The 13,123-nt window shown below is 41.1% G+C and overlaps 1 protein-coding gene across 2 annotated transcripts in view; it reads right to left on the bottom strand.

Annotated features, from left to right (window-relative positions):
• stard9 (StAR related lipid transfer domain containing 9) overlaps positions 1–13,123 on the bottom strand; it is a 93,822-nt gene that overhangs the window by 66,087 nt on the left and 14,612 nt on the right. Inside the window, exon 1 of one of the 2 annotated variants that reach the window (XM_012969276.3) lies at positions 7,171–7,779. The exons of the other annotated variant lie outside the window; for it this stretch is intronic. Coding sequence (XP_012824730.2) covers positions 7,171–7,217 — 47 coding nt within the window. The 5' untranslated portion in view covers positions 7,218–7,779. Of the gene's footprint in view, positions 1–7,170; positions 7,780–13,123 lie in introns of those variants that run through there. 2 annotated transcript variants of the gene reach the window in all.

The raw sequence follows: 13,123 nt of genomic DNA on the forward strand, positions 1-13,123 counted from the left end.
CTCTTACATTTACTGTCCAGCACAATCATTCCCTTACAGCGGTGCTGTCCAACTGGCGCCCCGCGGGCCGCATGCGGGCTGCGACCCCCCTCTGTGTGGCCCCCCATCTGTCTGGCTGCTTTGATAGTTTACCTTAGTGTAAGCTTTAAATGGTATCAGTACTTAGAGTAACTGGACCCCTGCATGGTTAACACCTCAGATTCAGGCTGTAAACCCTCAGTATTGTTTAAAAATGTAATCCCTTGTGTTGTTCACACCTTTTAATCCCTGCATTGTTCACCCCTGCAGTCTTCACACCTCAGGCTCAGACAGTAATCACCCACATTGTTCCCCTGTTCACACCTCAGAAACCCACAAATAATCCCTGCACACTATAACAAGAACATATACTGAGGTGGTACTGCAATTAAAATGTTTTTTAATATATAGTTATTGTGCAAACTGTAGGAGCAGTGCCAGCATTGTGTCACTGTATGCTGCCTGTGTGTGCCATACATACACATACAGCATAGGGCAGGCAGAGTATGGCACACACAGGCAGCATAGGGCAGGCAGAGTATGGCACACACAGGCAGCATAGGGCAGGCAGAGTATGGCACACACAGGCAGCATAGGGCAGGCAGAGTATGGCACACACAGGCAGGGTAGGGCAGGCAGAGTATGGCACACACAGGCAGGGTAGGGCAGGCAGAGTATGGCACACACAGGCAGCATAGGGCAGGCAGAGTATGGCACACACAGGCAGGGTAGGGCAGGCAGAGTATGGCACACACAGGCAGGGTAGGCAGGCAGAGTGTTGCACACACAGGCAGGGTAGGGCAGGCAGAGTATGGCACACACAGGCAGGGTAGGACAGACAGAGTATGGCACACACAGGCAGGGTAGGGCAGGCAGAGTATGGCACACACAGGCAGGGTAGGACAGGCAGAGTATGGCACACACAGGCAGGGTAGGGCAGGCAGAGTATGGCACACACAGGCAGGGTAGGACAGGCAGAGTATGGCACACACAGGCAAGGTAGGGCAGGCAGAGTATGGCAGGTTTTTTCTGTACTACCACCATTAATATGGCTATGGTCATGTGATAACATGGGTGTGGTTTCAAGTGGGTGTGGTTTTTAAAAAAAAGGGGAGTGGTCAAAACTAGCTTCCATTATCTGCCCTCCACCACAGAGGCCGGAAAAATTCCGGCCCTCGGTGCCACAGAAGTTGGATAGCACTGCCTTACAGCACAGATAACAAACTAAGTGATCCAGAATGATCTAAGCCTGTGCCATCTGCTCATGTACAAGCACAAGATCTAACATTAATTCCACATAGTAGCACAGCTGTACTCACTACTACAAAGCATCTGTAAAGCAGCTTATTGATAAGGTTGATATACCCTCAAGGTGGATGTATGGTAAGCTTTACGGTCCCCACATATCGTCACTGTCACAGACTGAAGGGGATACTCAAATTTTCACAGGATTTTTGCTTTCCTTTAAGTGTAGTCAGACAGCAGCATATCATCAAATACTCTTTTTTGTGGAATTTTCTGCAAGTGACACTCAGCATCTATGTGACGTGGTTATAGATTATGATGGATTCCATACATATCCTATCAAACTGCGAAATTCAAGTTTCCACTGACTTACCCTGTAAACGGCAGCCCCACATTATCACCAAACATTGCGTATAAGCACTGTGTCACAACTGCTATTACAGCTGCTGAAATGGGAGTTATACCTGTTATCCACTTAGGACTCAAATAAAGTAAAAAAACTAGAACTTATTTATCAACAATGGGCAAATTTGCATCTGGTCAGTAACCCATGGCAACCATTAAAATATTAGCTTTCATTTCTATGGTAGTGCCACACGGGGCTGATATAGAGACAATCCACTGGCCCCCGCTTTCTTGTGTGCCAGGTTAAAATAAGCCCAATGTGGCAATAGTACTTGCAGCTAGCTGAGAAAAAAAAGCTAATCACTGGTTGCTTCCAAAATGCATTTTTGCCAGCAAACCTCTTCATGGCGTCCTGGTTGTGCTCAAGTCTCAGATCTCAGATGGTTTCTATTGTGCCAGGTTTAAAGGAAGCTGCTGGCGGTGTACAGGTAAAACTCTGATTAGGCTAATGCCACATGTAGCATATGGCTAATAATATCAGCAGGCCAAAAAACGCTTGCCGAGAATACACTCCATACACTTAAAAATCCCCCTACCTGTGCCTGTACCCGAATGAATTGAATACACTCGGGTGCAGGCACATGTAGCTGATATCAACCTAAAATATACGCCATATGCTACATGTGGCATAAGCCTTAGGAATCAAACAGGACAGGCAAGGTTGACACTGATTGTGGGAAGGGCAGACAAAGTTCAGGACACAGGCCAGGAAAGATGCAATAGCCTTACAACAGGAAACCAGGAACTGGCATAATAAATTCATGAAACAGATGCAAGGCAATAGGGACCTACAATCAAGCAAGGGCATTGAGCAGGACTGAGATTTTTAACATAGAACAGGGGGGTGCACCTGCTGAATAATGCAGTTCAGCTGATCCCAAATTATTAGAGCTGGGAACACATAACATGCATAGGGCAGTTTTCTAAATGGGAAAAGAAAGCCTGACATGCAGCATGCTTCTGTAGTATAGGGGCGAAGTCAGAAAAACCCCACAGCACTAATCTTTGTGTTTAAGCCTGGTGAGACGCTGTACAGTATATTTTGGTAACCACATTTGTTCAATTTAGCATCTATGTTAGCAAATCTGTCCCTCTGTCATCCATAGTCTTTGTTATTCGAGTTCTTTATGTGAAACATATGACATAATAAAGTAAATGTTAACAGGATTTGTTATTGCTTTTACAGAATATATGACAAAACAATCAAGTAAAAGGCTCTGAAGAACTAAATGCCAGACTCAAATACCTTTACATAAAGCTGGTATATGTTCCCAACTGTACAAAATAAAGGGACAAAAAAAAGACAACAACTAGGTGTCCTGGGTAAGAGCACGTAAGGCTAATGTCAGACCAGGCATATGGCGTATATTTTCGGCAAACACATGGCGAAAATACCTCCATACGACTCCTACCTGTGCCTTCACCCGAATGAATGGAATACGCTCGGGTGCCTGAGTATCCGCATAAAAACGCAAGAGAATGCAAAGTCTCATGTTTTTATGCGTATTTCGGCTACATGTGTCTGCACCCGAGCGTATTCCATTCATTCGGGTGCAGGCACAGGTAGGAGGCGTATGGTGCTATTTTCGGCAAGCGTTTTTCAGCTTGCCAAAAATATATGCCATACGCCTGGTCTGACATTAGCCTAACAAAAGAATAGGTTCTGTTAAATCATATGTTCCTGTGTGGAGGAGCATGTGAAAACACCTGTTTCAAAGATACTAAGTTCTAAGATATGCATTTTAAGTGCATTCATGTATTGCTATGCTTGCAATATCTGCCCGGCTCATTGACCCTAATTTTCTGAACCCTAGAAATACAGTTCCATGCGCACATAATATTAATAACGCTCATTTGTATCTAAGTAACAGTTGGTTCCTCCCCAGGATGTTTTTCCGTCTAGCTTGAAATTCAAACAGGTGCAGGATTAATAACATGTCAGAAAAGTAACTGTTATAATTGCAAGGATGTCGTGCACAAGCCTGACTATTGTTATTTCATGGTAATCGATACACTGCATGTTATTTGTTGCCCTTCCAATTGTGTTGCTCTGAGTGTTTGTGTGTATGGCAGCAACTGCAAGGCTGCTACCCTGGAAACCTACAACACTGCTTATTTACAGGCCAGAGAGAACACAGTTAACACAACTAAAACTGTTTCTTCCAACAAGAAAAGACCTAACTACTTCCTTTGTTTCCTGCAGGGTTCAGGGAAAAATATATAAACATACTGAATAACAACTCATATACTGAAATGTTTTTTGTGTGTTATTTCATTTTAAAGCTATGGATCTTACCATTAGGTTATTAAGGTTAGAAAGACAACAGTTCTGTACCTCAATTTTAAATTACTACCACAGATCAGTCAGTTGGATTAGGATCAGGGCTTTGAAGGGCCATTGTATGATATTTACATTTGCCACTTTTGAGGTATTCCAAAGTTACTTTTGCCATGTATTTCGGATTATTGTACTGCTGAAAGATAACTTTTCTCCAAAGGTTCGTACTGTATTTTTTTTTATTTTGCACCATGGACTTTTAATTCTATTTAACAATATTGCCAGTCCTTGCTGATAAGAAGATGCTCCACATGATTGCTCTACCCCCCCCCCACCCCACCCCATGATTCACTGCAGGTACGGGTCACCTATATAACACTGGCCTATATGGGAGGGTTGCATTAAAGAAGCCATCACTCACAATGAACAATGAACAATTTAAAGACACATCACAGAAAGCATGAGAGTGACTCAGCTGATAACAGGGCTCCTATGCCCAAAGAGCCACTGTTGATACTGTATTTATTTCTCCATCAAGGAGGTCCCAAACACCCAACAACCATTCCAATTTGCCAAAGGCCAGCCACTTAATCCCCTAAACTATCCTGGCCTCCCACTCCATCGCAACTGATATGGGGAGTGCATCTTAATGAGTACACAAGACCATATTTGAAATAGCAGGAAGGGCTAATTATTGTTTAGATTTCCAGATCCAGTATAAAGAAGACATGACTACTTTATTAAAAAAATAATTGAGCATGAGCTTTTTAGATCAGTCTGTCTTGACCCCCATGTGATCCACTTCAATCACACAGGGACCAAACAATAGGATTAACCCTTGGCCCAAATTAGTCAAGAGTCCACTTGTTGGGTGACCTCCCCAAATTAGTGGCTATTCCCTCGTATGCCCGGTTTTAGCAGTGGCTGGAGGGCCACAGGCTTGACATGAATGGACTACACTGTAAATAAGTTTTAACCATAAAGCACAATACTGAAACCTAAGCTGTTATCCCATCCTAAGCTTCACTCATAAACACATGCCATTATTTAACAAACCTTCCGGCACTGAAATATGAGAAACCATATTAGAGCTTGCAAGACAATGGAATGACAGTATGCTTTCTGTGGCTCAGATACACACAGACTGAATAGAGTTCTTTGGCTTCTATTCAATTTCTTTATACATGATCATCCACTAGCAATTATATACATTCAATGTCAATAATATCCTGTAAGATATGCAGACATTATTTTGTCACTTTGGCTACTTTTGGCCATTGGCACAAGAGCATGAGTCAAGTATGAGTTACAATGAATGTTGCTTTTTTTTTTGCTAAAGCTGACCACAAACACACAGATTTCTAGTACAATTAGGTCAGAACCTTGTGCTGGTTGCCGAACCATCCTTAATAACTCTTTGGTATAAGAACTGCATTTGGCCCCCTTCTCATCCAAGTGATCAGGCCAGTCAGCTCTCTGGCATTTTGTTTGGACCACTACATTTTTGCCAACTATGCGAGTGACCTGCTCACAGTAATACTCTGCCAATGTGGCCTGGGAACCTGGCCTATGTGTGTCCATCATAAGACTGGTTATTTCCTAAAATTCTGGGTATTTTTAGAGTATGCAAACTGGCAGTAAGCATCGGACAACTGTACAGGCATCAATTAAATTGATGTGAATCAGTGAATATTTTTGCAATACAGGACTCCTTCTGCTTATTCAGTTATATCAATGATCACTAAAAAGACACAATTAGGTGCAGGGTAAAACAGTCAACACAACCATGTCCATGCAGTTTAATAATCTGTCCTACTAAAAGTTATACAGGATATCAAAAGCCACTATGATCTGTAAATGGGCAATGTAAATATAACATATATATATAATTACACAAGATGTAAAAACCTGTAAAGTAAATAGAGAATAATGTACCCCTTTGTGTAAAATATAAGCATGACCATATTAAATATGAAAGGCATCGAATTCTAAAGTCATTTTTAATATCCTCACATTTTCTATAGTTTTTTTAGATTCAAAGTTAGCACCCATTGCTGCAGAATAAATGCATAATCTCTCCTCAGTACACTAGACTTTAATTTATGGCAACTACACTTTACTTTATGGCAGAACATGAGTTAAAGTGTCACTGAGAGTTTAAGGTAGAGGTGCAGTTACAGAGAATGCAGAACCTGTGATTGCTGGGGGCCCAGGCAGTATAATGGGTTTCAGTAAAATACTCAGTGATAAGCAGTGCTAGTAGAAATGTATTCACAAATGTTAGGGGCCCAAATTTTTCAGTTTGTTGTAGGATCCAGTAACTAATAGCTATACCACTCTTTTTCCTGTTAATTTACCTAAGAGAGCAGAGCCGTAAAAATATAAAAGATGATAACTATATATATATATATATCTATATATATATATATATATATATATATATATTGATGTTAACTATTTATACTGTATATAAAGCATGCAGCAATATACATAAATCCTTGTTATGCTTATGATGTGTATGGTGCGAGTTCTAACGCGACACAAATAAATGAATCCAGTGTTATTTCTGGGATTCTGTATAGGTGATAACTTTACGTGTATCCTTGTTGCATTCTCTAAGCTCATCTGACATGAAATCACAGCATGCATATAATGTGTCCCAAAAGTGCTTTCTTGGACATTTACTATGCCATCAATAAACATTTGAATACAAAACAATAAACACAAGCTTAAGTGTGGGGGAATGCTCCTTCTCAGGGCTGGTGTGGAGGGGACGGGGAACCTGTTAATGTAGGAAAGTTGGGGACCCCAAATCTAGCGAGAGATACATAAATCAGGGATGAACACCCTGCAGTACCCCCAGCTGTTGTAAAGTTTCAACTCTCTGCCAGTTTGACAAGTTTAACAGCAACCTGATGGAGTACAGATTGGGCATCCCTTGCATACATACAGGAACTATCAATTGTTATTAAAAAGTGCCATTTTATCTACTTTTACAGTCAGAGGGACCAATTGATGCTAAGGGTCCCTGGAAAAGCAGTCTTTGTCCCTTCCCTAAAGTCAGCCCAACTGTTTCTAAAAGCCTGTAGCCTCATGGCACATGACATCCTGTGTTTCAGCATAGAAATACCCAAATGATTTCTCTCATGAAACCAGCTGCACCCCCCACCCCCCAATATACATACACAGCCAGCCCAATACAATATATCTCCCTGGCTACCTACCTTTTGCTGGGAGGTCGGACTCGCAGAGCCACCCTGACGTTTGCCATTCTGACAGAGTGGGGTGCCACATATCCCTTCCCCACTACATGAATGACTCCCTACATGAGGAGATTTGGGGAGAGCAGTCCCTCTGCAGGACCCCAATACTTTAGAAGCCACAGGCTGGATCACACTGAGCAGGAGGCAGAACCTCCCAGGGCTCCGATACTAGGGGTGCGCCTTCTCCACTGTCAATCACCCTAGGTAGCCAGTTTCAGAAAAGACGGAATAAAGTAGTCGCCGCCTCTCTTTGCCTTGGTGTGTCCAATCTCTTCAGGACCTGCCCATTCTGCATACAGCTGGGGAAGCTAATTCGCTTGCATGGTTCTGGCATCTGTTTTAGGTTAGTTCCTTCTGTTTCAACCCAATGTGATTGGAAAAGTCTCAAGGATTGGAATAAGCAGTTGGATGGGAAAACCAGCTTCAGTTGCTGTGATTTTATGAGCAGCCCTTAAAGGGAACATATTATGTCATCCTCATCTCCTAGTATTATTCTATGCCCCTTCCTTTAAATATAATACTTTTTCATAACAGAGCTGCAGAGAGATCCTCTTTTCTCAGTGTCTGGGCTAAAAAGAGGGCTGGTCACGACTATTCATTTCTCCACAGGCAGAGAGTGACTGCAATAGGATCCCAAGCCCCGCCCCCATGCCTCTCTGCTCCCAGCCTTACTAAACTGTCTTACTCTCATGGAGATTAGCGGCACTCTAGCACACTCAGACCTGTAACATTCTCTTATTTAAAATACTTTTATTTGTACATCTTCTACTGTGCATAGCAGCCTATGGGATGTACACCCTCCATTACAGCAGCTTCTTATAGAATGCTTTGGCCCTTCTGCTGTCAGACAGTCACAACAGTCACAATGTGTCACCTAGTATTCTGAAGCTGTGCAAGGTTTCCTGCTGGAGGAAACTTTGGACGACTTTTGGTTGCCTGCGGTAGCTAAGATTGAACCACAAGTGACTAATCTCCCCGTAGGTCATAACCCTAACAGGTCACCGGAAGTAAGCCATTTACCCAAACTGTAGGGTCACACTGTTTTGGGGGAGTGTGGCCTGGATGGAACAGTGACCAGAGTGGCTGGGGGGAATTTGGTATATCAAAGAGACACCTGAATTTGAAGGAATCTGGGTTGACATTTGTGTCCTTGTGGCATGTGCATCCGCAGAGAAATTTCCAGGGCGGGGGGGGGGGACAAAGTCAGCTATCAAATACAACCTGTTTTTCTAGACTAAGCCTGTATACAATAACTAGGTGTACAGGTAAAGCCAAGTTAATAGGACATTGGTTATATGACTTCATAGTTTACATAGATGTCTGGACAATCTTTATACATTTTTATAAATGTTTATACTGAGAGATGTATTAGATAAAGAGATAGTTTAGCAGGACAGGCATACAGTAATGGAGCTGCCAATCAATAGGGAGACTGACCCAAACATAAGATATGGCAATATACACACACAATAAATACAAATGGGCTCAGACTGGGATTTGTTAGGTTCCCTTGGTTCAGCAACCACAAATAGCCATGTCCCCCACTTAATAAACCACAAGACATTAGAGCTCCTGAACAACTGCAGACACAGTGGGTAACTTGCATTATCAATTTTCTTTTTGATAAAAAAAAAAAAGCAATACAAAGTCTGGGTCAAGTAAAGTTCTAGAAAGGCCCAACTTACTATACAATAGGGCTCATGTTTGTCCGCAAGGGCATTTGCAGTTTCTTGCACTCTCCCCACAGTCAGTTGCACATAAAACTACTTTCATTAAAGGTACTTGTGTCCAAACGTGCTCCTTGCACTTCAATGAAGTTGAGCTCAGCACCAGTCAGTCCTTCCTCCCTTCCAGTCTGAAGTGAGCACTGCTGCAGCTATTGACACATGGCTCTGTGGAGCTCCCATCACCTCCTGACCAGGTGGTAGCTCCAGGGTTCCCTCAGCACCCTGTGTCAATTGATGCAGCACAGTTGTGGCTAAAGAGTTGGGAGCAGATGTCATTTGCACACCTAATAAAGATTACCGGAAAATATTATTATATAATATGATTTACTACATAACACTTGAACAGTTGCGTCCATTTAAACGACTTGGACACAGTTGTGCTTTGCAGATGCAGTGCAACTGCGTATGATTCAACACCTGCAATGACGCATACATTTTCAGAAAAACTGATGCAATGTGGGAAAAACACATGGTTATTCATTTCTACTGCAGTGTTGCAGAATATGGTGCATTATAAATATATGTTACAAACATTGCTATTACTGACCCCCGAAACAATGTTGCAAACCAGCTGATTTAAGCTCATTAACAGACCTGGAGGAAAATGACTCCTCTTACATTGTTTTAGTCAGACCCAAAAAAAATGGATAAGTAAACAGACACTTATTTTAACTGCAAGTCCATTTACAAATAATTTTAAAACCATTGAAATTAATTATTACTGTATATTGAAAAGTTGCTTAGAATGACACTTATCTCTTGTTGGGTCCTCCTCTGTCCCAATGGAGGAGTGGGGGTCACCAATACTTGCCTCCATTTTCTTCTTTTATTTTTTAAATTGTTTCAAATACATTAGCAGGTTTTTTTGTACTGAATCCAAAGGGTGGGTTCTCACCACCTTCTTCCTTTTGCATATGTACTGTAATTCTCTCCTTCCCTTTGGGATTATAGAGCAGAAATCTTTCCCTCTAGACCAGCACAGGTTTTGTAGTCCCCTTACAACCATTTATTGGGTCCTGTCAGTGATCTGACATTGACCAGCTTGGCTCACTAAATTATCTTTGAAAAAAATGCAATTTTTTTTAGGAAAGTGAGGGCATTTGGATAATGTTAAATTTCTGACAGGGCCATAAATATTTTAGTGAGTGGGAAACCTGTGCTGGAGTACAGCAGCTTCTTTCCTTCAGCTGACAGCACAGCCACTGGGTCAAGTAAACAGACACACTAGAAAGAGACTGCAAATTAAAGGAGAATGCAAGTCAAAATTTAAAAAGCATACTGCCCAATAGTCCTCCTATTGTTTAGTAAAAACGCCACACTTTTGGCTCACCTAATCAAATATTTACTCAGTCACACTTACTTCACATTTTCTAGAACAGGCAGCCATCTCTAAAAAGGTATTCTCCCTTCCTTTCCCTCCTTGCTTCATACTGCACATGTGTTTCATTCCCTCCCCTCTGCCAGATCCGCTTCTGATTGGCTGGTGGGCATGTGTAGCTCAGAACAGGAGACAGGATCAAGTTACACACATGCTCGGAGAATAGGAAGGCTGCCGCTGGCACCTACAGGAAGGGGAGAGAGATTTCAGTGATGTCACTGTAGTCTTCACACTGCTGTTGGCTGCCAGCACCATATCTCAGAGAAGCAAGCAGGGATCTGGGAATTTAGATATGCAGTAAGTACTAAAAAGAATGCCTCTAGGCTTACTTTTAATTTATATTAACCTTTCATTGTCCTTTAAACTGAAATTATTGTAAATCTTTCTTATATTATATTATGTATTATATATATATATATATACACACATATAACTCTTCAAAAGGACCCACACACCAATTTGCAGTGAATCAAGTAGTTTTTATTTAGTGCATCTATGCATCCAACTAAAGTGGGCTGAAACATTGTATGTATAGATGCACTATATAAAAACTACTTGATTCACTGCAAATTGGAGTGCATGTCCTTTTGAAGATTTTTGTACGGCATTTTGACCCTGCACCCACAGCTGATCAACCAGTACGGATTTGACTGCGGCTGATTATAAGGGGTGGGGGTGTCACAGTGCACTATGCAATGCAATAGCTCATAGGAAAATACAACCTGATATTAAAGTAATTTTGCAATTAACAGCCAGCAGCACTGAAAGATAGCTGCTGAGCAAAATGTAATAGTTTAGCTGAAGAAAACTGCAAATATATTTTAAGTAGCTAAATCTTACACTGTCTTTATGGACTTACAGTTATTGCTGGGCCTTCTCCTATTCATTTAATTATGACTTTGTAATTGCTGCCTGCTTGGTAGTCATTAATGACTAGAAACCAGATAGCAATTACAAGTCCAAGCCCTAAATAAAAATCTAAATAGGTAATGAACCATACACAAAGAAAAAAAAATACTAATTTTTCAAGGTCTAAACAATAAAAATTAATTTTAAGTAGAACTACCCATTTTATCAACTTTTTCTAAATCACTCAATTTGAGGGCCAATTGGTATGTTGATTTTCCAGATCATCCACTCCGCTGTCCTACCGAATTACGTTTGTTTGTGTTTGGACACAGCAGAAATGGACCCATCAACACAGCTGAGGTGAGATCCAATATCCCCTTTTTGCCTCCAAAACTGCTCTTTTCTTAGGGTTATAATACTTATAATTAACCTACTTCAAATTATTAGCACATGGTATGCTAGGGGGCAAATATAGGTGTTCTCTGATTGAACTAATTAATGACATCCAGGTGACCCAGTATTATGTTTCTGAAATGGAAAACCTGACTTCCAAAATCCAGACGTAACAGGATCAGTGTCAACAACTACTGCTTCCCTTAACACCTGCTCATTTGTCCTAATCTGGGAAGTTATTTAACTTTACACTGACCTCAGACTACCTGAAATTTACAGTAAAATAATGTGCATATGTCTGGCTAACAATAAAAATTTAGCTATAGAGAAGTGTAAGATTATGCTGCCACCTGCTGTTCAGTTTCTATTTGTACACTTTCACTTTGTCTTATTTTTATTTGGTATTTTATCTTATGGTATCTGTATAATGCCAACACATTTCTCTACTTCACAGAGATTATATTCACATCAGTCTCTGTCCTAGCAGTGTATACACCAAAAACACAGGTAGATAAGATGTATGTTCTTTGTCCCACACAGGGCTATCAACTTTCCTGGAAACAAATTGGCCATCCTATATTTGTAACTTTAGTCTCTATTAATATTATCTTTACTGGCCAGGTGGCCATCCTAGTCCCACCACCAGCAGAATGCACTAACATGGTATACTAGTACAGCAACTAACAGTTACTCTGCAGCAGTAACTATGTCCCGCTACCAGGATTCTAGTATAGTGCACTAACAAATGAACAGTGACTCTGTATTAGCAGCCACAGAATTGGAGAGCTTCTTCCTGGAAACTGCCCTGGAAGGTTCAACAGTCCCTACTGCTGTGAATGACAGAACACCACTCAATACAGCAGCACATATTAGTACACATGTCAGGACACACCTTCATACATACAAATGACAGCTGCACCTTTACATAATAGGTGTATGTTGCAAAGTTTGCTGTCAGTAGATACAAACATAAAACCAAAAGGTTCATTACAATACATATATCACATTTGTTTTTCATAATAAAGACATCTTGAATGGTCAAAATAAGCGGTGTATAAATGGTTTTCAGTTACGGATCCCATTCCTGATTATCTGTCTCTGTTCTCATAAAATTGTTGGTCCCTGGTAGCTGCAGCCTCATACTGGTTTCTTTGTTTCTTTGCATCCAGAGACTGAGCCACAGCCTAGCCACATGATCTGTGTGTGCATGCATGTATGGGCATCATCAGCTCATCTATATATTTATATATTTATTATAATGCTTGCTCCCCTTGTGTGTGCTCTGCGTACCCTAGTAGTGCTTTATAAGTAATGTTATACATACATACCTGTAAAATCTGTTAAAATAAATGTATGTACTGTAAGACTATATGTAAAGGAGAAGTAAAGGCTAATAAAGAGTTAATCTCAAGCTACAGGCATACCTTTAGTTCTCTCAATAGTGCCCTTAAGTCTCCCCATATTTCTCCCATTCAGAAGATCTGAAGCCTCACAGGAAAAAAAATGCAGATCACTGTAAAGAAAGCTCCCATAAAGCCTCACTCCTGCACCAAGACCAAAACTGGTG

Source organism: Xenopus tropicalis, chromosome 8, assembly GCF_000004195.4.
Source record: "Xenopus tropicalis strain Nigerian chromosome 8, UCB_Xtro_10.0, whole genome shotgun sequence".
NCBI classification, from domain to species: domain Eukaryota; kingdom Metazoa; phylum Chordata; class Amphibia; order Anura; family Pipidae; genus Xenopus; species Xenopus tropicalis.